This window comes from Paramormyrops kingsleyae, chromosome 19 (genome assembly GCF_048594095.1).
Source record: "Paramormyrops kingsleyae isolate MSU_618 chromosome 19, PKINGS_0.4, whole genome shotgun sequence".
In the NCBI taxonomy this organism is placed as follows: domain Eukaryota; kingdom Metazoa; phylum Chordata; class Actinopteri; order Osteoglossiformes; family Mormyridae; genus Paramormyrops; species Paramormyrops kingsleyae.
The window spans coordinates 7,174,983-7,202,876 of record NC_132815.1 but is presented as its reverse complement, the minus strand read 5'-3'; the positions used below and the strand labels follow the sequence as shown (position 1 = coordinate 7,202,876).

At 44.4% G+C, this 27,894-nt stretch overlaps 1 protein-coding gene across 2 annotated transcripts in view; it reads left to right on the top strand.

Annotated features, from left to right (window-relative positions):
* The window catches only part of LOC111836091 (exostosin-1), a 189,210-nt gene that overhangs the window by 6,122 nt on the left and 155,194 nt on the right, over nt 1-27,894 (top strand). Inside the window, exons 1-2 of one of the 2 annotated variants that reach the window (XM_023797051.2) lie at nt 374-2,049; nt 2,375-3,468. In XM_023797051.2, coding sequence (XP_023652819.2) covers nt 2,495-3,468 — 974 coding nt within the window. In that variant the 5' untranslated portion in view covers nt 374-2,049; nt 2,375-2,494. Of the gene's footprint in view, nt 1-373; nt 2,050-2,374; nt 3,469-27,894 lie in introns of those variants that run through there. The other variant, XM_023797052.2, reaches the window with a different exon arrangement.

Sequence of the window (27,894 nt, the reverse complement as noted above, 5' to 3'; positions counted from 1 at the left end):
GTAAAATGCTACTTTCCATAATTACCCAGATGTTTTACTCGTGCATAGTTTAAAGCTTACTGCTATTACTCGATGAAAGGTTTAAAAGTATCAACCACAATCCTTCCCCGCTTCACGAAATCAGTTTGCTCAGCCTTGCTTATTAAGGAAGAGGCATTCAGCTAAATACACCATTCCTTCTGGATTATGTATTAAATAAAGGAGAAGAGAAACGTAATTGGATTATGATCACCTCTATACACTTCAAAGATTAAGTGAAAATATGATTTCGTATGCTCTCTATTCCTGAGTTATTAAGGCGAATTATAATTAAAAGGCTGTGCGATACCATCCGCTTCTTGTTCCCCAGAAATGCTGCTGCTTTTCCCAAACGGGGGTGTCACAGTCCACGTCACTGCGCACCGTAAACTTTCGCCTGCATGCCGCGCTCCTCCGACACCCACAAGCCGCTGTCTGACGCCTCCCTCTCCGCATCCATCCAGGCGGCCGCCGCTTCGGCTGTACCACTCGCCGGATCGCGCTCCACCGACAACCTGCCACTTGGTATCGGCGTGGTGGGAGGTTCGCCCGCTTGGTGCGGATGAGAGCCGGGGGAAGGATGCTGGAAAGGGATCGCAAACTCTCCAGGATTACTCACTGTGCAGAAGCCTCTGCTTGGTATAATATGCGGCCACATTCCGTGGCAAGGCGGATCTGATGATTAGACAAGTCGATGGACAGCGATAACCTGCTTGCATGTCGGGTTAAGCCGCAGATTCTCTGATTAACCCGTAAAAAAAACAGGTCGTCACTTCAAAGCCGAGTACGGTTTAGGTGACATAGACATCGTCAACTTTAAAATATGAAGATGCTCGCATGAGCCGTGGGATCCCAGCAGCTCTTTGCAAACACGTGTCCTGTCACGAAATGCATCGGGGAAGTTGTCAGCGGCGAGTTATTTCTGCATATGCGATGTGAAGGAGGAGGTCTTTCAACAGATCGGCGTTTTTTGGTCCACAATGATGTTTCCCTTCTGGGCTGTAAACACACGCACATGCAGACTCTGTCCAAACGCAGCCTGATCCCAGGTACAACTCTGCGGATACAGTTAAGGGTTTCAAGAAAGGACTACAGAAGACTATACAAACTACAGCAACGAGGGGGAAAAGATGCTTTAATTAGAAATATACTATGATTTTCGAAAGACGGAATGGCAAGTTCGGTGTCTTTATTCTCTTAACCCTGAACCTGGTGAAAGCACCATACATGCTGCGTTATTTTCAGAGTTTCTTCAAGACTTTCATATGGACGTAAACACACAAACGAAATCCGGGGAAAGACAAAAAGTGGCATTTGAAAAAGAAGGTTTTAAAAGCCCTTAAAGTCGGAGTTTTCAAATAGCCCGAGTTACGGGTTGAAACTGCGTGCTTTTTGGATTTCGGTGACATGACCGCATATGGAAATCCTCGGATGCTTTGTTTAAAAGGAAATTCCTAAAAGACTTGTTCGTAAACGACACAACTTAATATGGGTTTGAATAGTTATTATGTTGTGTCATTTGTACCCACTCATGGAATGTAGGCGACATGCGGCAGCGTGGGGTGACACGCCTGGTATGGAGCGCGCTTTAGGGAACAGGGGGGGTTCAAATGGGAATTACTAATTGATAGTCCTATATCGCTTTCATATAGCCGAATACGTGGATGGCAACGGGAATAACATGCAAGACATACCGGAAATATCTCGAAATATGTGTTGAAATGACGCCGATGTCTTTCTGTCGCCAGCGCGGAGCGGTGCGGAGCGATGAATTAGGAGACTCGCGGTAGAACTTCTGCAGATGCTCCCGTCTCCGCGCTTATAACCGGGAAAAGTTCATTCAAACATGATATCCTGAAGCACACACTATATCTAAAGGACCAAAAACAATTATCTGCAAAAAGGAAAATAAAGAAATAATAAATCAGGGTGACGAATGAGATACTGTCGGTCAACAGTGAAGCGCATAAGAGCCCCTGTCCGTTTGTCTGGAGGAGCTAAATCAGCGACAGGTGTTTCTGATAAAACCAGGTAGGAAGGTGGCGCTTTGGTTTCAGTTTTTTTTCCCTTTCAGTTAATTATCAAACTGCCGTGTCGTTTTCCTGCCATTTTTCTTTCCTGCATTTTGTTCTACATATGTTATGCAAACTTTCAGGACTCAAAGTAGTTCTAAAATATTTTTTTCATTAGATGTTCTTTTGTTTAGTTGTATCCCGGTGTTTATTTTATGCACTGGAATGTGCTTAATGCAGTCGATTAAATCCTACTAGAAGGTACTGGATGGAGATCAGCTGCACTGATATGTCTGAAGTGAACATTCAGAAGTGAACATTTTACTTGTGCTCTGTCCGTACAGCCGCTCACGCCGCCGGTATGCTACGCTTGGGATGAAAGTCGACCTCGTGGGTTGATCGTGGACCCCAGCCCATCGACTTCTCCTGCCTCTGCTTCCGTCACCATTAGCCCTGCTGCCCACATGCAGGCCAAGAAGAGGTACCTGCTTGTGTCTCTCGGGGCTTGTGTTTTTCTGCTCGCCTATCTCTGGGGTCTGCAGATCGGGGAGATCCAGCACCACCCCCTCACCCACCTGGACAAAGTATCACAGAGCCAGAGTTTCCTGAAGCAACGTTGGCTGCCGTCCACCCATCCTCTGAGGACTTTCCTGGATGGAGGTGAGGAGGAGGGAGAGGAGGAGGGACATGTTCTCCATCCCCACCACCACCAGCACCTATCTCCTCGCAAAAGGCGGGAGATACACAAACACATATTCCAAAACAGGAGATGTCGTATGGACACATGCTTTGACTTCAGCCTATGCCAAAATGGATTCAGGGTCTACGTCTACCCCCTGCCCAAGGGTGAGAAGGTCTCTGAGAGCTATCAGAAGATCTTGACTGCCATCGAGGAGTCCCGCTTCCACACCACGGACCCCAGCGACGCGTGCTTGTTTGTGCTGAGCATTGACACACTTGACAGGGACCAACTGTCTAGTCAGTACATCCACAGCGTCAAGACAAAAATCCAAAGCCTTCCCTTATGGAACGCGGGGAGGAACCACCTCATATTCAACCTCTACTCTGGTACTTGGCCGGATTATACGGAGGAGCTGGGCTTTGATATAGGTCAGGCTATCTTAGCCAAAGCCAGCATCGACGTGGACAATTTTCGGCCCAACTTTGATGTGTCCATTCCTTTGTTTTCGAAAGATCACCCGCAGAAGGGCGGCGGCAGGGGCTATTTGACGCTCAACAACATTCCCCCATCACGGAGATACTTGCTCGTTTTCAAAGGAAAGAGGTACCTGACTGGTATCGGTTCAGAAACAAGAAATGCTTTATATCACATTCACAATGGGGAAGATATAATTTTACTGACCACCTGTAAGCATGGGAAAGACTGGGAAAAACACAAGGATGCAAGATGTGACAAGGACAATGAAGAATACTCAAAGTAAGGCTCATGGTTTCTATTATTTATACAGCTGGTTCAAAACTTTTATGATCTTTTGCTTGTTTTTTGCTTGAGGTTGAGGTATACAGGGGTGACATGAGGGAAGAACAGCTTTGGAATCCATGATGAATTGGATTATCATGTGCTGTCAATCACCAACTGATTTACTCAGCTTTCTGTTGAGTTAAATGAAGGAGAAACTACGAAAATATTGTAATCCCACCCTCTGAGTTCATAGCCTTATTTATGTTGTTAATAATATGTATGTATTGTGTTTGTGTGTCTGTGTATATCGGTATAATGTCACACGCACAGGGTCAAAAAGAAAAATCCATCGACAGGACTGGGCAGTGAAAGAGCTGCATTTGTTGGGATGTTTCTTTTGACGTAGTAATCTGATAGTCATGAGCTTATATTTGCTCTCTAGTGTGTGAATGGGAGATCAGTGGCAGTTTGGTAAAACGTGTATTGATATTCGCAGGATGACAAGACCTCTGTATCTAGGATATGCAGCTATAAAATCAAACTGTGCTCCTTTGTTCAAAATTTGGCTGAAGGTGTCAGATGAGCAGGATGCAGAGAATTCTCGCTATGAAGAGAAGCAGCGACGACGTGTAACAAATGGAACAAGACTGTCAGCAGTTAGGAGGAAGAGAGTTCAGACAAGCTGCCTTGAACACTTTAAAAGCTGTGGTTTTCAAAGCAGAAGCCATGTTTCTCCAGCGTTTGAAACCCATGGATGCTTTCATGGATGTTTCCTGAATGGTGAATAAGGCGGGGAGAGCTTTACACATGCTTCATCTTCAGCAAGATGGTTTCCTTGTTTGTTATGTGTAATCAATACAACAGCTTGATTAGGATTGACTTTACCTAGAAAGGTATTGGCTTGCAACTCATGAGACGGGATTCGTGGGTACAAAACAGCACGCCTTGTGTTTAAAGGACGAGACCCTCTACACTACAGGTGCTGCATTCTTTGACGGTTTGGATTTGATCCCCAAACCACACAGGAGTTGTTAAGTTACATTGTATCGGACAGCCTTCTTTGCGCTGTCTTTGTCCAGGGGAGGACAGTGATAGCGGAAATAAGACCCAATCCTGCATTCCAAAACTTACATACCATCAGACAATGTTTCTTTTGTTTATGGGAATTTTTTTCAGGTGCTCCGGGGTTACACTGTATCAGGAGATCATCCCTCTTTCTCTTTGTGGAGCTACAGTATAGGGACAGCATGGCTGTCATTGAAGTATCGTTAGATCATTGTATAAACCTAGGAACCTTTTTTTTTTCTGGAGAACGGGCAAGGAGATAAGCTAATGCTATCCTGATGTATTTAAATCAGAACAGCTGGCCATGAATTTGTTTTTAAATTGTGACCTATTATTCTTCGTCGTCATTGCTGAGAGAATGAATGGGGAATAGAGGCAGTTTTGTTTGTTTAGTTAAACGTATTAGATCATTTTAAAATGAGTCAGTGGATTCAGTCTTAGTTCTTGAGGAAGTTAATAAGGCTTGAATCTGAGTGCAGTTACATGTCTTTGTGCGGTCCCTGATTGTAATGGCAGAAGGAAAGGGAAGCAAACTGGTAATATGTATCGATAGGTACTAAATGCAAGCGCAACGGTAACAAATGTGTTCCCCTCTGGCTGAATCGGAAGTCACAAAGTAGCAGATTCTGTAATTAGCTTGTACGCTGAACATGTTGCTGTTGGCCTCGGAGGCCGGACAAAGATGCCTTGATTATTGGCCATCGCTGGATGAATCATCGACTTGTCCCGGGTCTGGTCGCGTCTGTGTGTGGCTGTCTGCTGCATTGATCCCAGATGCATGAGACAAACAAGTCTTGAATGACCCCGAAGGTCTTTTGGCTTACATTGATTTTCAGCCTTGTCCGTTAGCTGTGTGCGAATTCGGAAGCGGGGTAAATGGTGTGTTCGTGTCACGGGGAAGGGCGAGGCAGACCCCAGTCATCCGTCACATGATGGCGCTTCATTTGCATATTAGCATTCTCAAATTTCGGTTTCCTTATAAAATCAGCGCGAAGAGCTTAGCAGCAGTAAATTTGCGAAAACATAACTTGTTTCTTTCACGATTTTTTTTTTTTAAACTGTCCATTTTTTTTAAATCCTCACCATTAACTGCTTCAGTAAAATATAAAGCAGAACAAATTCATAAACTGAAAGCTAGTTGTGTTGCTTTTAATTAAATATGCTTTTGAAGATCATGTAACTGACAGTCCGGATATATAATCTATAATGAATTATGACATAAATATATTTATGTAAAAATACAGGTCTGACACAACTCCATGATTGCATTAAACGTGTTTAAGCTTTGTGTAAAATTATAAAAAAGGGGGAAATAGCTTTGCCACTTTATGTAATATAACACAGTCTTGTCTATGTTTACCTTCCTCTGTATCACACAGCAGATTCTGAATGGCATGCTGATATATCGGCCATATCTTATGCACAGACTATTCTGAAGTCGGATGATATTTAATCCGAGTACAAATACTATGCCAGCATGCGGGATGTTGAGGATAACTCTTCATAACAGAAACATTGCTATTTTCTCTTCTTGCTGTTTATAATATATAACACACACAAGCTGCAAGTGCAGAGCAGTACAGTATGTATTAACATTGTGTTAATGCCCTCCTCAAGTACCAGTGAAGTGGAGTCGAGTATACTGCCAATTCAAGCACTTTTCACACTGTTGACAGTCGAACTATATATAAAAAAATGGGGGAATGTATTCACGTTTCAGAAAATATATCTGTATTTCCTTTTACTAAAGTAATAGCTGTGATATGTTATTGCTATACAAACCGAATGAAAAAGCGCATTGTTCAGTGTATTATACTTTAAACCTATTTTGCCTTTTATCCAGTAGAAATGCCACAAAGAGTCAGGGTTTTCAATAGTGGTTCCCGCATTTCCGCCATTCATTTTCGAAATAAATGGCAAATATGCGGCAGAACACTTGTGTGGTTGTTCATAGATTTTCAGGGCAAAGGTTAGACAGTGGAGACGTCAAAGTACAATATCTTTCCATGTTTATTGTTTTTAAAATTTATTTGCCTCGTCTGTTTCCTCACTAAATCATTTTCTGCAGGCTTGTTCAGTGGCGGCACTAAAGGTCTACAGGGACCCACCATTAGACATGTGGTCAAGGTATTACAGATGGAAAACACGTTTAAGGAATTTGCTTGTTTTTTCCTCTTACAGAACTATTTCACTTATAGGCATTTTTTTCATAAACTGTGTAGAAGATGGGAAATAATTCACATTAATAAGTAAGTATTCAGGCCCGTAGTTTATCTGAATAAATAAACCACGAACATAAACAAATTAATTGTCATCATAGCCGCCTTAGGACGCTGTGAGTGAGTGGGGGCGGGCAGGGGCCTATCTGGAAGAAAAGGCCCTAGGAATCGGTCTGCATCTTTGTGTAATTCTAAAAGGCTTCTCTCCTCTGTTAGCTAACGAGGAACATCTTTCATAGTAATTGAAAATAGCAGCTTCAAAGAACCATGCTTGTGCAGCATAATGGTTGGATAATAGACCATAACGTAAACCTGTGAAAGTGAAGCCTGACTTTTCTCGTGCCATTTAACTAAGGAGTATGTGCTGATTTATCAAAAACAGCTTGTGTGTGAAGTATAATTGGGAACAGTTTAGATGTGTGGTTGTTATGTTTATTTTTCAACACTGAAAGACTTTCCTGGAAAGCCCATACACAGACATCTCGGAAATCCAGATGTGTTCTGCAGCTTCTCTATTCCAGCTGCCAGGTGCTTTGCGGGGGGCCCCCGTGAGAGACTAACTCTCCGGTAGGTCCGATAAGTACCAGGGAATTCATGAATCTGTCCAGGAATAAATGACCTTGAATTGTCAGGCAAACAGTCCTTGCACAAATAGGTACAGGATTTGTGGTTCAGGCACTGAACTCTCTGATAAAGGCAGCTGTAACTCTGAGCAAGGTGCTATATATTGTTGCCTATAAATAAAAAAAAATTAATTTAAGTAATAAAAAAGCTGCCTTGGCTGACACCGTCTACCACGTACATGTTAATAATAACAGAAGAAGAATCCTTGTGTGTAACCGGTGATTATTGTACACGCATAAGTACTGAGAAGTCTGCTGGTTTAAATCTCAGGGGCCAGTACAGTTACTGCACTGTACAGAGTGTATTATCACTGAGCGGACACTTTTTAGTGAAACGGGTTTGCATAGCATGGGGTGGCTGAAGTCAGGATTTGAGTCACTTGTTAATTATGATGGTGAGATGGTGACAACATGATACCTTTGATAAAGGGGACAGGGTAGAAACATCCTTTGGTAAATACAGAGGAAGAACGCAATGTTTTCTTCAAAAGGCTAACAGTGCATTGTAGATTTGTCTCAGAACATTCTAGATCTCTGCTTAGCTTTAGACTTATAATCCTATTTTTTGCAGCTAACGAGAGCAGAGATGAGGCTGGTGTTCAGAATGTTGTGTTTATTTGGGGGTTTAGCTAATTATGTCCCCTTGTTTTGCTGCTGATTGGCAAAGTTTTTTTTTTCCTTCAGAAAATAAAAGTAAATGTAATAATAAAGGTGATCTGAGCTAACGGAACGTTCCCAGGACGTCAGCCAATGCTTATGTGAAGGTTCTCTCAAAGTTGGCAGGGAATATTTTTATTGTAACGTTAATGCAACATTTTTTCCTTGTTTTAACAAAGGTTCTGTTAATGTCAGCATGTTAACATAATTATCCGATCATCCTTTTAATGTAATCAATGTTGAAAAATATTCTTTTATAATTAATTATCTTAAGTGCTATATGTGTATACTGTAAATGCACTGTCCAGCCCCAAACCCATGACCGTAGAGATGTCAAGCCACAGTGTTACCTGCTGCTCTACCATGACTTGTTTTTACAATATTATTCTTAGCTGTAGTAGTGGGAGAACGTTCTGGGAACGTCAGGAAAACACTTTGAACGTTTCAGTATACTATTCGTAACATTCGGTAAATGTTCCTAGCACAAATAACTGTTTGCTGGGCCAGTAAGTAATAGTTTATGGTTTCTAGGGTCAGAGGTAACTATTGTACTATGCAGTATGGATGAGAAATAGTAGGCTTTCTCCAAGTCCTTTTCCAAGGGAAATCACCCTTGGTGAACTGAAGAGACCCTTAACATTCTGTTGTATTTGTGTAGCATTATAGCTATCTCAGTGGTCCCAAAAGCCAGTCCGGATACTCGGGTCAAGCAATGGAGATGAAGTCTGACACACTGTGGTTTATACTGTATAGAGTACAACGATTGTGCTATTGACTACGAATACTGCTCAACTACAAAGACACAGGAATCTAACAGAGTGCGTTAAAATAGGCCTAGATGGGAGACGTCGTTGGATATCCATCGTTCTGGCCGCCTTTCTGGTTCGCTTTCCATATGAAGTGCTCCAGTCTCCAGCTGTCTGACTCAGATACATCCGACATTTCGCGTCAGTTTCTGGGTCAGCTGCGAGAGCAAACAGACAAATCGCGCGGTGATACAGTTGGAGGTTTTCCATTTCCTCCAGGCTTCCTTCGTGCCTAAATGAGCCGAAAGTGGAGCCTCGGTGCATCTCTGTGCCACTCACGTACCTCGTTGACATACCTTTGGCATAGGGAAGGTTTTTGCGGTAACACACACGGTAATGCAATTATTATCCGGCAAGTAAAGATTCAGGGTTTCTTGTTGCCCCCTGGTCACTGTCCTTGACGGATAAACGTGTTGGCGGTGAAGCGTTCTGAGGCTCAGCAAATCGTACCATGTGACCAGGGGGATTTTGCGGGTATTGTGGCTGGTGGAAAACCATTGTGAGGGGGCACATACAGGCATGTCCACTCGTCTGTCTGTTTTTCAAAAACTCAGATAACGTTTTGAAAAACATGTCTATAAATCATGCTTTTATTAATAGCTTTATTGGTTTGCATGACATAATTGGCAGGTATTTTTTGTAATCGCTCCTCACTGCATCTCCCCCCCCCCCCCCCCATGCACAAGACAGTGCTGGACTTCATGGGAAAACCAGTTTAATATTGCCTTTCTAGAAAAATATGGGGGAAAAAAAAGCCAGACACACAGAGACACGTCAGTCTTTCCCCAGGTCACTGGGCCCGAATCACAACTGTACACATTGTATATATTACAACAACACCATTGAGTAGCTATGGTGCTGTTGTTTCCCACACTGACCTGCTGGTGGCGCTATGCTGCCCTCTCCCTATCAGAGACGCTATGTGTTCTTGGGTCAGCCTCACGTTGCTATTTCAGTGATTGCTGTGATGTAGAGCACACGCAGGGTAACACACTCCCACTAACTCTCCTTACCACCTGTTGGGTTGCCAGGCATGGGCATTTTATCCCACTTCACGCAGCAACTCCACTGATGGCAGCCTAGGTGGAGACTTGAAGCCCAATCTGTCACACCAAGGACAGCGATCTCGACTGTGACGCAAATAGGCTGCGGCATCTTAGTAGTGCTTTTAGATTGCGACAATATACAAACACCGTGAATGAAGGACAGGCAGAACAAATCAATACCGATATCCCGAGTCACATGATCCTCCCAACTGAGACAAGCCTGGTGCCCCCCCCCCCCCCCCATTCTGACAATCCAATATCAAGCAGTGCCTGTACTGTAGTCACCAACGTCACTTTTAAATCATACACTGCTGTCATTAAGGAATACCAGCTATTTGAAGAGCACATGAATTGTCTGAGTAGAAGATCAAGGTGTTAAAACATGTTTAGAAGAAAATATTTTGTCTCTCCCTGGATGGCTGTAACAGTTTTGCTCAAGGCAGGTTCAACAGAATGCTTCGTCTATGTTTGTATTTGCCCCTGTAAATCAGATCAGGGTGCAGTTGCCATGAGACAATGGTTAGTGGTGTTTCATGGTTGCAGCGCACTCATTTTAAAAAGGGGTGTGTACGGAGGCGGGGCCAAAGGGGCACCAGCACCAGTTGAATGATGATTGGCACACGGAGTGCTCCCTTCCCTGTCACTCATGATTCAAAGCATATCATTGGCTATTGGTAAGGTTGGCCACCCCTTAAGCCCCCACCTTAGCAAATCCTAAAATCGGCCCTTATTTTGCATGCAGGGAGGAATGCAATTGATGAAGAAACGTGTGTGGGAGAGTGGCATCCCAGCGGCCATTACATCCGTCAGTTCCCTTCATATTTGATGAGGAGCCAGCTAACATGACAAATTAGGTATTTTTTTTATTAAATGTACTTTTCTAACCAATGAAGGGGTTCCACCTAAGTGGGTGCAGAGTGACGTTGAAGGTCCTCTGTGTGCATCACCTCAGCCACCTGGTCAGTCATCTTTATGGCGGGGTGGGGTTTGTCGAGGGTGACACCTTAAGGGATCAATCCCCCGGCTTTATTTGCCCTGTCGGCTCTAATTTACCGACGCGGGCCGACATTTCGAGAGGGACGCGGCCTTTCGCTGCTAAGATCCTGGGAGCACAAACGTGGGCAGTGAATCAAAGTCACATTTCTGCATTGATGAGCAAACATTAATTGCCACTCTGACCATTATGAATACAATCAAAGTAACCAGATTTTTTTTTTAATAATAGGGGAATATCCATGATCCATATTAATTAACAACCTTTTTGCCGATGAGAGAAAATGGCACACAATAGTGTAAAAGCAACACAGGTATTTTCTGTATAGAGGTTATGTGTGTGTGTGTGTGTGTGTGTGTTTACACATATATAGCTGCATACATACATACATACATACACACACACACACACACAGGGATCATAACTTCATTTAAAATGATCTTGATTACTAACCAAAACCATAAATATGTGAAACTGCACTTACTTCCCTTTATTGCAGAGTAAATAGAAATAATGTCTATTGTGAGGAATGTTGCATTTATGATTTTGTCATAAAGAGAGCAGCAGACGTTTTTGTTCCCAACTGAATTATTTTCTAATCATTTGTCTACTAATAAAATGATATATTATAAATCGCCCCCTGGCAGCATTTCAGGAATTTCATCGATCTTCGTTTCTAGCTTTGGATCTGCCTAACCCTTCTATGTTGGTGCAAATCTGTTTAGGTTCTTGCTTCAGCTGTGTTTCAGTACAAACTTTGGATTTAGGGAGGAATCAGGGGCTGTTTTGATAGGTGAAGATGAATCACAGCTTGTAATTTTTAGGCGAGACATCTTGCAGGTACGGATTTTCCAAAAGCAGGGGAGGTGAAAAAAAGAGACCCCCCCCCCCCCAGCTAAGGTGTCCTTCTGTTCACGTACAATGGCTGCACATCAGTCATGATGCTGAAGCCAGTCTGTGCTAAAGGTCACCAGTCCCGATGTAACTCCCAGGACTTACTGACATGACCAAAATCCCAAGTTGATCCATCCGTATAGTTGGCTCGGTTTGGCAACAGAGGAGAAAAAAAAAGTATCCTTTTCTTCCTTTGCATATTTGTCATGTTCTTTTTAGATCTGTAATTGTGAGATTGCGGGCCAATTGTCGCGCGCTGCTTCGTAATGGCGGTGGGGATGAGAGTGTGCGAGAGTGAGAGATAAAACAGAAATATTATTGGGGTCGGGACAGAGGGAGGGGCGGAATGTCGGCGTGCGGCTGCCAAATGTCATTCTTGACCCATGAGGTGGCCTTTCTCTTCCAAGTGAGACTCTCCTTGATTAAACTTGGGTTCTGGGTGCAAGGTGACAGCTGTCCTTCACAGAAGCTCATCTGAACTCTCACCGGGGAGGTGCCATCCATTCTCAGCCTCACACTGCACTGCACACACTTTTTTTCTTTTCCTTTCATTTTCTGAAGAAGGTGGACCTCAGATTTGAGCAGATTGAAGTAAAGGAGGCCGAAGAATTTGTTGTCTGTCTAAGACCCTCCATTGGGTGGAAATGTCAACCTTATAATAAGTTTTGATAGACCTGCGCGTCTACCACAGGCATGGATGTCCGCGCCTCACTTTACATCGGGTTTCAGGTAACTAATCGTTCAGACACGGTCGTATTTGCTCTTTCGTACTCAGTGTAAGGATGCTGTAATGAAGAAGAATCACACTGGGCCGATCTCTCTGGAGTGTTTCCTGAAGGTCTGCACTCCCAACCCATGGAACCTAGATGCGGACTAATATGGCCCCTGTAGCATCCTGTCACTCCGCAGATTTCAACCCGCTTTATCATCGCAGCACAAAGGAGGAATGGATTCAACCGCAGAAGAGATGGATTGAAGATGAAGCAAAGGTTCATCTCCGTACTCCGGATCAGGTGTTAGGTTCGGCTACAGTCTCCATAATGACCGTCGGCCGACGGGAATAAGGGAAAGTGAAAAATAACAGCGTAGGGTGTATAAGGAACATGTTCTATATGGACTATAAAGAAGGGGCCAGCGAGGAAACACATGTTCATGTAAATTTATTATGACTTACAAGTAATTGGACTTAATATATTTAATCACAGCTTACACCTGGCTTACAGCAAGCAAACCCACCCTTTCTTTTCCCGATGATGTTAGTGCCTGGGGGGGGGGGGGGGGGGGGGGTGCAGTCAGGTGACCTTGGACCCCAAGAATTTTTTTTTTCTCCCTACTTTGGAGTTTTTGGTTCCTCTCCTCTGTTGTCATCTTTCTTTCTTTCTTTTATTTCTTTTGTCTTTCATTTTCCGTGTTTTTTTTTTTATTTTGAAATGTGTCTTGATGTTGCATCACAACACACCCGTGTAAAGGGCCTTGGGGCGACTCTGTTGTGAAAGGCGCTATACAACAATGAATTGAATATATTTAAATGCTTCCGCTGAAATAATGTGCAGTTATAGGAGTGTCACCTTCATGGGGAATGATCATGTCCCCACATTACCAGAGGTGGAATTTGGAGTTATAACGAATACCTGATCTGGCCCTCGGTCTTGACATAGCTGAGGGTCCCATGCAAGTCCCCGATTCCGATGTCAACACATGCTGATTAGCATCTAGCCTGACGCTCTTTATTTAGCTCTACCCAATGTGAGTGACAAAGTTCACCACTGCTGTCTTTACCCATTTTGTCCATGGGAATTCATTCAGGTACAACAACAACCCTCCCTGACACTCGAACCAGTGACCTTTTGACTAGGGTGTCAAGGTTTTCTTGGGGCACCGATTCACAGATTCATGCTTTTCAGGCGGGCGGCAGAGAACTCGCCTTTTTCCGTTGCGGAGCACTGAGAAAATCCTCCTGCCGCCACGGCGCCCGTCTTTACGCAGAGCTGTTTCGGGCGAGACATCCAAAGATCAGGTTGTATAACGTCCAAAGGGCCCGTCTGTGTATGATTCAAGCCTTCTACTCTGAGTGGCTTTCTGTCTCTCCCGGTGTGTAATTTGAGGTCGGCTCTCCGAAGTATTAGAGCGCACCTCAATCAATTGTCCACGGCACATTCAAGGAACTGGAAGTGCACTGAAAATTGATCACAATTGTAGTTAATATTCAGAGGCAAATATAGCACTGAGCTTGCATGGCGAAAGATAAGGGTTTAGGAGACACATGTTCTCCTAGAGGGAAAACGGAAACTCGGAGCTTCCTTTTAGACCCGAGCAGATGCATCTTGACATTACACGCTTCAATCGATTTCCATGTTTCTCTCCGTACGGCCTCTCATCCAGTGAAGGTATCACTGTCGTCAAAACTACCATCTTGATGAATACAGGGCTTTGGTTTCTGTCTATTTTTTCCCCCTCCTCCTCCTAGTCCGGGTCTCCCAGAAGACAAATGCGGCAGCAGAATGTGGAACGTCTGCGTCGAACAAGGGGTCACGGCTATCTATGCCAATTAAAATGTTATTGTTTGCGAAGAGGCTGCTTCTGCCTTAGCTCAGGAATGCCTCGGCGTTTCAGTCGTCAGATGCTTTCCAACCTGTCCCTATGCCTAAAAGAAAAGTAATAATGGTGTCTGCGTCTCAGTGCTGATGCCCAGTCTGCAATATGTGTAACACAAAGTATGAAGCAGGGTCTAAGTGTGTCATTTTGATGTAGACCACAGGTGTCAGACTCCAGTCCTGGGGGGCCGGAGCCCTGCACATTTTTGGGTTTCCCCTCGTTTAACACACCTGATTCAACTTCTTGTGCTAATTACCACATAGCTGTTGAGCTGAATCATTTGTGGTGGAACAGGGAAAGAACTAAGCTGCACAGGGCTCCGGCCCCCCAGGACTGCAGTTTGACACCCTTGATGTAGACCATCCATTTTACTGTATTTTTTATCTAAAATAATGTTTCTACCTTAAAATTTGTCCAAGGCAATGGTGATTTGTATTATTATTTTTGTATTATTCATTTCAAAGTCATTAATTTAAAAACAGGTTATAGTGAATCTGGATGAAACCAAGAGAACATACAGTATGCATGTCAACACCCCCCCTCCCCCAGGGAAAAATTCATTTGGTATTTCCCTTTCAGTTCATGCCTTTATCAGAAACGCTTTACAGATGTTTTCTGTTTACTTAAGATATAGTTATCTGTTCATCACTCACTTTAATGATGAATAATGATTTGGTCCATCGCCGGCAGTGTTGCCTAGTTCATTTGTAAAGAGTATCTTTGGGTTGGGTCGTTTTCTCAGGTCACCAAGTTTTTTCTGGCTTTGTCTAAAGCATTTATCTTGCGTGGAAAGACTTTCCTCTGGCAACCCTACTGTACAGTCGTAGCCTCATCGCTCTTTGAATATTACCCTAAATAATGTTGTTGTTTGGGATGGTGTACGGCTTAGCCCTCTGCGCCCATGATCAGAAGGGTGCCAGATTAAATCCCATGGCTGGCAAAGTGATGCCACCTTTGAGCTCATGGGCAGTGCCCTTAACCTCAATTGCTCCAGCGATACTCAATGCCCCTGCTCTCTGAAACTCCCTTGTATGCTGCATCGGCTAAGTATGTAAATTTAACTTATTTTTGTGCAAAGGAGCTGCCAAAAAAGGAAAGCTTTCAGCTACTTGACTCATAGAGTCCCATAAGAATTGAAAAATGAGTAGTTCTATTGTGTCGTGTCAGATCCGAGCTCATTTTCCCCTCCCTCTCTCCGCTTCCCAGTCTCATTCTGAGAATTCCCAGGACCGTCGGACCTGCTAGTCGACGTGCCGAGTTAGAAAGGTTTTTGGCTGCCGTGATTAAACAGCCCCGGTGTAATGTGAGCTAATCCGCGGCACCTCCTATCGTTTGACGACAGGCCATCTCAGCTGAAGGGCTCTGCTGCACCGTCTACGGCCTGTCATATTCCGGAATGTGCCACATGTGGCGGATGTCAAATTATAACGGAGTTTACCCGTAGCCTGAGGTCATAACAACTAGCTAGCTATTGTAGGTATCCTTCGCAGGAAAGGCATTCCATGAAGAAACACTGTTAGCGTTAATGATGGGGATTTCCTCTAATGTTTGTCACTGGCGTGTCTACATGAGATTTTTTATTTTAATAAATGGAAATATTACATTTATGAATTCAGATTGCTGGGCAGTGAACAGCAGGGAATACACAAGTGGAGTCTTGGTACATGCCAGTTACCTGAGGCAATGCTAATGTTAAATCTGTCATTAGACCCTCCCATCCTGGATGCCCCCCCATGAATAATGTATGATGTATGTGAGAGATTATGTTAAATGAAAGTCCACAGCACCATGGAAAAAATGAGGATTACACTATAGCAATAAAGTGCCAAAGCATGTTAACAAAACAATATTACTTACCGAATTAGAGACATTAAGAGAATTCCCTTCATCTTGTAAGTTGTTTAGTCAGAGTAAGGTGTCACGAGCATTTAACTTGCACAGGCAGACCCTGGGTTAAGGACGTCCGAGTAACGGACAGTTACACGTACTGTCATAAAGCCTATAATATTACACATTTAAGTTAAATATAATGGTTGGTAATAACAAATGCACACCCTACTTTGTGACACTCATGAAAGCATTGCACAGCTTCACCGATTCATTGGCTTGAGGTACAGTACAGAACCGTATGTGCTTACTTTTGATATTACTGTATAATTATTATGATCTAATGTATTAGTTTATTTCCTGCTTATCTACAAATCCGATTTAAAGACAGATTTAGGGAATGGAACTCATTTGTAACCTGAGGTCTGCCTGCATATGACATAAAGAGTGTTTTACTTTCAACCAGCAGCTTGTTGAAATCCTGCTTCACCGATTACCTGCACAGGTGTGGTAGACCTCTGCGTACACGTCCCTCCACATGGCTGCGTGCAGTAATTATCCACACCTGCACTTAATCTATTGGTCGAATTATTTATTTATGCTCATTCCGGTCAATGCATTCTTGCTCCAGCTTGGGTTCTTTATGCCAGTCCAGTCTTGGAGTTCTTGGTGTTTGTTCATATGTTCCTGTACTCTTGGGTTTGTGGTTGTCTTGCCTAGAACTGGTTCTGGCTGTCCAGGTTCTGGCTTGTGGGTCATTTGGTTTACATTCATTCATTTATCTAATGCTTTTATCCTAAGAGAGTTACAGTGGGGGGGGGGGTTACAATTTATGTGAGTTTACTGTTTAGCTTGGCATCCTGGAATCTGTTTTCTCTCCTGCCCCTGCCATGATCTACGATCACATCCTTGGATGATGCCCATTCTATTTGGTGCTCAGATCCAAGCCCCCATTAAGTACCTCGCAGTCCAAAGTCAACGTCCTGTCAGTGTCACCAGCGGCTAGCGAGGGACCGCCTGACAGCTTCTCTTGTGTCTATTTGCCAGTGTTTCTTTCTGTCCTGGGGCTTTGACACCATTAAAAAGTGTTTGGCCATTTGCATCTGACTGAGCTGCACGAAACATTTTTGCTGATAATGGGCAGAGAAGATGCTAATGATTAATGGAATTCATCAGTTGAGAATGTAAAATATTAGTTGTAACATGTAAGGATGCACTTCCCTATTTTCTTTTTTGTGGGTGGCTCAGTTGCATAGGACACTGTGCATGCAATCAGAAGGTTGAGAGATTGAATCCCAGGGTTGGCACATACAGTAAATATCACCTTTGGTCCCTTAAGCAAGGCCCGCAACTCCCAGTTGCTCCTGGGATTGGATGATCCTGTTCTCATATAATTAAAAGGGGAAAAAAATGGATAAAGCTAAATAAAGTAAACTTGTATGTTTTCCCCCTATTTAAAATATTTGTTTCGCTAAAATGGGCAAATTCAGCATTTGATTTGCGATGACATAAGGAAAAAGGCAGCTTCTCAATTACGACGAACCAGCGCTTGACAGCCTTCGGCACCGGCGGCGCTTTGAAAAGCCCGCCGACGCCGCGTATTTATGGCTGCATCGGAGGGATGCTCGCCGGGAGCGGAGCAGATGGCGCTAAACGGGCGGGGGAAAAAAAAAATCGCCGATGAAAAAAATTATTAAAAAACGGCACAGCTGTGTGAGCAAACGAGAAGGTGCGATCGGTGATCAGAGAGCCAGAGTAAAAGGCTGGCATTAGAGCTGTCTTGTCTCTTTTAGCGTGGTCTCTGTAGTGCCTCTTACGGAGACAGATCTCCCCGTTTAGCAGCGTCAGAGACATAAAACACCGACTGAAGGTGATTCTTATAAATCTTCTTGTAAACGCGCCGCACCTTGGGCTTTCACTCCGCCCCGCAGAGGGAGATGCCCGACACTGACGGAGTGGCCGTACGTGCTGCCAAACCCGGAGGTGCGCCCCCCCCCCTCCCTCCTGCATGACCGCGCCTCCCTCCCTCCCTGGAGGCTCTCCCCTTTCACCTCGCACAATAGACGTGTTTGTTCACCAGGGTTTTAGCTTTGCTGTCCTTCCCCTCCCCCCCCCCCCTTTCCATCCTGTGGACTAATCAGCTCCTTTTCGACGTCTCCAGGCGAAGGAATCTTGACTCTAAACTCGAGAACCTGGAGCCGATGCCAGTTGGCACTGGCGATGAAAAGTAATCTCCACCTTTCCTCCCCCCCACACACCTCCTCGCCAATCCTTTTCTCAAGATTCACTGATGCGTATTTGGGAGTTTAAATACAATACTGGAGGGCTACTGGGATTAGACCGCTGCAAATATGTTCAGGGATTATCAGAGCTTTCCGGACACCGGGTACATTTCAGATGGAGGGAGCTGACGTTGTCCCTACCGTGATTTAAAATTATTTTTTTTTTAAATCCCGAATTACCCATCATGAAAGGGATCTGTTGAAGACTGCCACCCCTTTTCCAACATTAGTTTTTCCCTGTTCCCGTATACCCTTCCCGGAACAGGACGTTAGCTCGTGAGCGGGATTCCCTTGCGTTACTGAAGCGTGGGTCGTGCCGGCGGACCCCGTAGCCCCCTGTGACTCTCAGCATGCAGCTGCGAGGCTTTGGCTCACGCCTAATGACTCGTAATGGGCGCGTATGCCACTATACCCACGGCGCCCAGCTGATGTTCGCCGTATCTGCGGCTTGCTGGTCAGAGGCCTTTGGCCTTGTAATGCATCCCGCCTTATGGTATGTAGAAGACAGAAAAAAAACACAAAATAAAAATCGACTTCTTTTTTTTTGGCTAGGGTTGGCTAACCTGATGATATTCGCGTTCAACAGTAGCTTGTCAGACCACTAATGCTAAAAGTAGCATTGATAAAGTTATGATGTAGTGGGTATGCATCTGCCAGTCCATCTCGTGTTTGCTAATGCTGGTCGGTGACATTACCAGGATGCCAGTCTGGGGTGGGCATTTGGCTATGTTGGGTGGGCACCACCCATTGCTCACCTGTTGCCATAGCCCTGGTCAAGGGGGGGTGCAGTCTATCCCAGGAAACCTGGCACACAGGGATGGGGTATACAGTACCTTGGGTGAGTTATTAATGCGTTAATAACATTTTATTCCATTTATCAAATTTTTGCTACAAAATATACTTGTATTTCTGTGACACTGTAACGTACTTAAACAGTTCCATCCATTGCAAAATCCACAGATAGACTTGCAGTTAAACTGGTTAGTTGTAGATGGACAAGATTTCACTTGGTCAATATTAATAGCTTTCTACCAATACTATAATGAATTCTTAAAATATTTGAATTTAGTAAAACAATCCTTACTCACAAATACAAGATTAATTAGTTCTTCAAAAAATCTATTTCTTTTGAGTCAGAGCATTTGATTAATTGAGCAACTAATTAAACCCAGTATTAATTCTGAAGGAAGAAATAAGAAAACTAAATAATAGATCATCCAACCAGAAGTTACTGCAGTAATAGAATGCATTAATTATGAACAAAAAAATCCATTAGTTATGTAAGAAGTTATTCTATATATTGATTATTTGATTAGCAGTTATAGTTAGCTAGTTAGAGCACTTTTTTAGCTTAATAAAAGACAAAACTGAATTGCATATATGTATATAAGCTGTATGTGTGTATGTGTCCCCATTTGTAGCTGAAATACAGGCGTGCAAAAAATTGAGACCACTCTATATTTTTAAACAAATCTGCGTTTTTAAATCCCAGTTTAATCCTGTTTCTGCTGGCAGAAGGCTACACTGAGCAGCAGGTTGCTTCCAGGTCAGCAGTACACAAGAATAAGGTGAAGCAGGAGACACTGTGAACAACCAGAAACCAGCCAGGTAGAGGGTCAGAGATGACCGTCAACTTATCCGACAGTTTCTCATCAATCGTAAGATGATATCAAGTGACCTTCAAAAGGAATGGGAAACATTAAGTGCAGGTGTGAAGTGCACTGCTAGGTCAGTTTGTATCAGGCTCCTAGAAACAGGACTGAAGTCTCATGGAGACAGGAAGAAGCCCTTCATCAATGAGAAGCAGGGAAGAGCCAGGCTGAAGTTTGCCAAATAGTTATATTATTTACACACACACACACACAAATTGAGAAATGAGTGAAACAAAAAATTGAGCTGTTTTTTCCATGGCTGTTTAGGGATTAAAGTAAAGGTTTAGGGATTAAACTACAGCTTTGTGGTCAGAGTGCAGGGTCTGGTTTAAGGATTTGCTCGAGGGCCCAACGGAGATGTGACTGTTCTTCCAAGGCCGGGACTCAAATCAGCAATGTTGTGGTCACAGGTACAGAGGCCTAACTGACTGAGCCGTACATCACCCCTGGTGACCATTAATAACAATGCCTAATAAATATATATTTTTAAATAGCTAACATTTTAACATATTTTCAAGTAGAGGAGACGACATGGGCTTGAGGCAGGTGCAAGAGAGTTGGTATCTCATGAAAGTACCGTTTACAAAGTAGAACGAACCGGAAGATAAATTAGAACACGGTCCTTTAAATGCGACTCGGAAAACCTTGAAGCGGTGAGCTTCGTGTAGAGAAAGCGGAAGCCCAGCACCGCCATGTCTCCTCCCCAGCTCCCCGCACTTCTCTCTCCCTCCTGCCCAGCTGCCTCTTATAAAGTCCAATTATCTCTTATTGGAGGCAGCTGGCCATTGTTAATGAGGAGGCCGTTTGCATGGGGACAGTGTGACGCAATGCAGGAGTCGTCCCACGCCGGCGCTCGTCCCCGCGGCAGGTCCCCGCTTCGGCTCGACGGATGAACAGTGATAAATGGACAGGATGAGGCACGAAAAAGGCACCTCGTTCTTTGTAAGATGTGCTAGCAAGCTTAGCTAGCACACACAGAAACCAGGCTTTAATGTTAAACACCTTTTCCCCACATGTATGGATGTAAATTAACTTTATATGTGAGCCAATAACCATTTAATCATTCTTCCAGTTGAAAGTCAAGTGATTTTACACACATGTCACTTTCTTTTAACTCGGAAATCATTTTAAGCCCCTTGCTCCAGGATGTACACCACAGTCCTTCCTGAAACCAAATGGATATTTCAGTGAAACACTAGCGAGTGACATACGACTGACGGTTACATTTGTCTATGTTTTTTGCTAAATGAGTGCTTCTCCTTTTTAACCAGCATAAAGGAAAGCTATACCAGTATTTCCTGATTTCCCTGTTTAATGTATGGAGTTCCCAAGAGAAGTAATGGTAAAAAAATCCTTTTTTATCCGTGTATTTGGTGGAATTTAATCAGGAAGTGTTTGTTTTTTTTCTTCCTCTCCGCCATCTTGTTTGGCATAGAACACACCAGAAGTGTTTTTCCTCCCATGCTAAGCCTGGTTAATTATTTATACATTCATGCAATATTTATTCCACAATAATTTTTCCATGTAGAGTTGCAGTGTGTGGTTTGTTGCTGGGTGTACTATTCTGGGACCCGTAGACATTGGAGATTAGAGTCAGCGCGGAACGTTAGCAGGAGATGGGAAGCCGCACGCGAAGCTGTGAGTTTGGTGGGTTATGTTCCGTCTCGTTCCTTCACCGAAGCAGGTTCTCTCCGGCGTGGATTTTCCAAAGTATCGTAAGTAGGGCTTTAGGTGCAGCTGGCTAAACAGATACTGCGAGTGGGGGCCTCGTGTCGGGCCCGGCTGGTTGGTGATCACGTTAAGCGCTCGAAATGAGATGAGGGGACGTGGAGCTGGAGGCCTGTTGATCCCGGCCTGAGCTGTTGTAGTTAATGCCAGCACTTGTTGCAGTTTGACAAGAGCTGTGATGAACACAAGTGCAGGCTGTCATGTCCGGTGTGAGCCAGGGACATGGACGAACGGTTTGGGGGAGTCGGGGGGGGGGGGGGGGGTCTGACTTGGAGCCAGGGCTATTATCCTCAATAAGAACGACAACTGTAAGAATGCATTTTCGTAAATTGAAATAAAACATACAAAAATCAAATTAAAAAACTACAACTAAACAAACTATAAACGTTTCTTCAGAAACTAAAATAAAATAAGAACAAACATCAACTCCTTTTGAGATACTGTTTTTAATACTGTTTCTCAAGTAATGGTTTATCTTTATTTACCATTAATAATACCTGGAACATATTTTGCCCATTTTGAGCAGATAAGTACTTGACGCGTATGAATTCATGTAGAATTCTCTCAAGATCAGACTCATTCAATAACTATGACTAACAATAACTCATTGTATTTATAGAAATAATATTGAAACTTTCACTGAAACTATAATATATAAAACCAAATATAAATATATCTTTCAGATAAGAAAATTAATGAAAACTGATACACCTGCATTAAAAACTAAATAAAGCTAAACTGGATTTCAAATGAAATTTGAAAATAATGTGTAAATAAAAGCTAAATTAAAATATCTAAACTACAGTAACACTGCTTGTAGCAGCCGATTGTCTCGGGGTATGAAGGAACGGAATGGAAATGAAGAACCTCCACGGGGCCCGTCTCTGCACGTTTTTATTCTGCCATTTTATAGGACAGTCTGACGTGTCGATCGCTCACATGTGAATTGGGAATCCTGTGCCGCTGATGATCTGTGAGGCAGGAGAGAGTGGCTGACAGTAAAAGGGACCATTTGGAATTTTAATGTCTTTTTTTTTTTTTTTTTGAAATTTTTGGAGTGGTGAAGGTTCGAGCAAAAGAAAAAAATCATAAGTTGAAAAAGAAAAAACAGAAAAGTAGTAAAGTGGTGAGATGAATGTACAGGCGCATTGTATATAAGCATATGTGAAGGAAAAATGTCTAACTTGATTGGCAGACAGACACAGCTGATGAGACATTAATCGGATTTGATTCAGAGAGCCGGACACAGTGACTGGGGTCGGTCGCCTGCTTAGATCTGGGCCTCCTGTTCAGCGGCACAATCCGATCCGTACAGGTAGCGGCTGGGAATGCATTGGAAAGACGGGCGTCCGCCGTCCGCCCAAGCGCAGGCCTTGCCTCCCAGCGCCGGGATGCCCAGGATGGGAGGAGATGGGCGGGCGTGCAGTCAGCGGCCGTCACAGGGCTCGGAGGACTGGTGCACCACAGTGTGAAAGGAGCCTCATAGTCTAGCGTAGGCCTCACAAAGGAAACACATTCACCTGAAAAGGATCATCACCAGGACAGATAGAGATATATCCCTTCACAGCGTACAAATAAGTAGCATAAGGTGATGCGGGACGCACAGTGAGCTCACACCTCCAGGACTGTCGGACTGATTCCCGCTCTGGTCCTTTGTGTTTTCGCCTCTCGACTGCACCGTTGGACTCCAGGTTCTCAGGGTTTTCTCTCTTACCACAAAAACATGCCATTTTAGGTGCACTGGCGTCTAGATTAAGCCAGACCATCACCACAATGACGATGCCACTGGCAGGGTGACAAGAGCCAGAAGACAAGGGAATCCTGTAGGAATGCTGTGTGTATGGGGATTTGACAGTGAACTGATGACACAGGTGCCGCATTCCCTACTGGTATCTCGAGCTCGTCAACTGGTTATGACCCCACTAGTAGTTGTGGAAACTCTATGGGTGAACATAAGCAGCGTGGACCAACTTGACACGCACATGAACCGGAATGCTACCTGCTGCCATATATTTCTGATCACAGGACCAGCTTTTAGGTGTGGAGCTTGTTTAAGGCAGTTTGTCACACGCCACACGCCAGTGCAGCGTTCGTGCATGAAAGCGCGTCGTACCCCGGGCCTGCTCATGCGAGAAGACATGTTGCCATGGAAGTGTGATGAGGAACAGCTAATTATGGAAGAAAGACAGATCATGTCCAAGACCGACAGGTTGCTCAGTTTGAGGGGTGTCGAGAGGCACAGCAGTGTGGCACGTAATGAACTTTCCCATAGATGTGATCGTCTCTGCCTACTCCCTGTGACGTCCCCGTCAAACCACAATGCTGACTGCGGGGGTCTGCTGTGGGCCGTATCCAATAGCCCTGAGCTTGGGGCTTTTTGAGGGCTGGTGCTGTTCAGACATCAATTCGGGAAATTAAAAAGCAAGAAAATAAGCTGAAGCATGAAGGAACCTTGGGACAGTATCAGTATTTCATCTTTTCTGAATCGGCTGCGACTCGCAGCAGGCGATTGCACAGACGGGCTAAGGGTCACTTGGGTGACGTCATCTGCAGTGACATGTTTCATCTTTGACATGCATACAAAAGAAGCAGTGAAGCTCTAGATATGCAGCCACACCCAGACTTAAAGATGAATATATGGCCTGAAGAGTAAGAGATGCTCGGATCGGTACTTGTGAGACGTAACCTCTGACGTGACGTCCAAACGGGAGGTCACATGATGAGGGGCTGGTCATGGTTATGGTGCGGTTCCAGCTTTGAAACGCTCAGTATCTGCTGCAGAAACGGAAGTCTGTGAGTACGGAAGCCTGAATCAGAGTATCCTGGATGTTTATGCTGATATGGGATGCAAACTGTCTAGTTTAGCAACTACATTTGAAGGTCTGCGGGTGGGAGGGGTGTCAGTTGAAGGCAAGGAGCATGAGGGTTTGCTATGATGTATCGGTCACGTTTGCACATGGTCGCATGTGTCCGGCTGCAATTGCAATAAATAATAAAATAAAATAAAAAGGCCACAGACTTAAACCCACTGACATTCTGGCAGCCTCATTGAGACCCGGTGCAACAAGATGAGGGCTGTAACCTTGAATTGATTGATTTACCCCGGCTTTGTACTGCACGCAAGGAGCAGAGCAGGTAAGGTAATCTTGCATGCAATTATGAGCGTCTTAAATGTCTTGGAGATGTCTGCCGAAAGCCGGCTCCCACTTGACCCCCGGCTCTCCGGCAGCCAGTGATGAATAGGCCCGACCTTGTATCTTTCCGCTCCCCAATTGAACGTGCGCCATCCTGTCAGGGCGCGGCGGCGAGGCCATCGATCCCGCCGTAATTGGACGGCGTCAACAAAGCAAGCGGGGCGGCTCGGGGTCGCTTATTTACAGGCGATTTAATGTCCTGTTAATTTGCCGCTGATAGCCAAGCAATTGCACCCCCCCCACCCCCCAGGCTCCCCGCTCTCCGGCTCGTCCCCAAGGCTGGGAGGCCTTCAGATTCCCCTTGGCACTCTGCCAGCCGGATAAGGGGAAATCCAGTCACGCCTCCAAGGGGCGGGGTTTCATGGCTTTGTGGGCGGGACTCAGGATTAGGTACCTCCCCCGTCACTCAGAAGCCTGTGCCGTGCCAGCATCCCTCATTTTAGCGGGAAGTAGGATTTACAAGGAAAGTAGCCAGTTTCACTGTCGACCGCATCCGTACTATGACACAATTACATGATGTTTGTTTTAAGTGTGAATTGTACAGCCTTTTTTTTTATCGGTAATAAGGTAACTCAGTTTTGACTATTCGGTCCTCCATGCATATACATCGATATCGTATTTATTTTCACAGTGGCCTCAGAAGTTGCACTTTTTGAAAAAAGAAACACAGGTTTTGCTGTGATTTATGGGACTGCTGTTTCGCTTTTTGGTGAAACGAAAACAGGAGTGTAGTTTTTCATTTTTTTTCCCCCAAAGTAGCTATGGACGGAGCTCCGGGCCCCCATTTGTCCGAGCACGGTCCCGGTTAGGCCACTTACTCCAGACTTCTAACAGCCATAGACACGAGTTTTCGTCACTCACATGGAGGGCCAGCTCTGTACCCCATCCCGGAAAGTCCAGATCCTGCTTTTCTCGTGAGCTCTGCCCACAGCCTCCTGAGCTGCGATGTGCCAACATCTTACTCATTGCAAACAAATGTCCGTCTCGCGTATTCCGGGCTGCTGTCACATGGAGTGACGTGTCCGTCAAAGGTGCCAAACCTCACGTCTGTCTAGGGGTACTTGCAGTCACAGTAGGCTCTGTCACTCTGCCCGTTAACGTCTGTCACCTTTGACCCCAAGTTCAGAACACAAACAAGTAGCCATTTCCTCGTGCAAGGGACTGCAAAGAAACAGTTAAAATCTTCTCCCGCCTCCGATGCACTGGAACATGTTTTTTTTTTTTTTTCTGGGTGTACTGGTAATCAGAGAAGACATTGCTTCCATCTGGTGGATGACTTGTCTGCCAGGTGCCTGTGACACTGTTCCTACCCGCTACCCTCCCTACCTTTCCCCGGGTCCCTTCTTTTCCACTTACCCTCCCCATCTTTTGATAACCACCCCCCACCCAACTGGGACTGCATGTGACATCACAAACAGATGGGTCGACAAAACATCCTAACAGCTCTGCATTTGTATCTCGTTAAACAAGCAGAACAGAAAACACATACCTAAACCGAATCGCTCCCTCAGCTGCAGTTCTCTGTCTACCCTTATACATTTATGTGTCTGATGAATATGTTTTTTTTTATCAGAATAAACCATATAGGAATATGAGGAAATAGGGAGAGACAGATGGTGAGAGAAATGCATTCATTTACAGGGATTTGATAAGTTCCTACAGAACCCAATCTCCTATCTCCATTAACTGACTTTTTTACACGTCAGACCAGAATTGTGATTCTTGCAAGTAACATTAAGGCAGGGTGAAGGGTAGCAAATATATGATAAGGAGGGCTGGATATTTACTTATTTAAACCTTTACCTTAAGCTTAGCTTCTTAAGATGGACAGTTCCACTTCAGGAAGCTGCCAGGAGGACCCAGTGTTATTAAAACATCGATACGCTACATTAATGGCACATATTCCATAGATGTGGCTTGCAGAATATGCGTTACGCACCATTATGACTCATGGGACTTCTAGCACGTCAACTTTCAATGTTTAGCGAGGCTGGAGAGATAAAACTGACCGGTGTCAGCCATGACTAGGGGGCAAATAATATCACCACCAAATGTCTTTATACTTCCTAAATCTAAAATAAAGAAGAAACCAAGGCATGCATCATTTTACCGTCAGTTATGTGGACTGTACCACTTTTTCCCATCTTAGCTCATACCAAGTCGAGGGACAAAGGGTTGTGTGCACGCTAAAGCCTTCCTGTCTCACAGCACACTCCTCTTCAGGAAAGTAGACCAGTTTCCATTAATAGATGGTCTCCATCACAAAAGAAACAAAAGAAGATGCAATCTGCTTAAACGATATAGTCGCAGGAAGGGTCATTATGGTAATGGAAAGGCCAGATAAATCAGAACGCACCTTCTGATCCAGGTGTCTTTCTCCCCACACGTCTGCGAGGTTTCGTATCCTACGGAGAGGAAGGAAACCTTGCAAAGAGACCTTCTGACAGGGAGACGTCTGCTCCTCGGCGGAGAGTTTCATGGCTGCAGGGCTCTGTCAGAGCGCCCCAGCCACCTCCCCGGCAGCACGGAGGGCCTTGTGCTCAGCTCACATTTCTGTCTCTCTCTTCTTCCATGTAAGAATTTGTTTCTTACGCTCCGGAGCTGCTTCTTCCCCTCCTGTCACGTTCCCCACTCTCTTCCTTATTAATGGCCTGTTTGACCATTGAAAATCTACACTTCAGTGCCAAGAACTAAAGCCAGACTGATAAGCAGAATCTCCACATTAAGGGGACAGAGGGTCCACGACAAAGATCCAGCTAAAGAGGTTTAATGAATAAAACAGGATGCTAAATGGCTCTGTTGCCCATTATGAAATTTCAAGATATTTAGAATAGCCGATAGATTCAAGACACAGAGAAA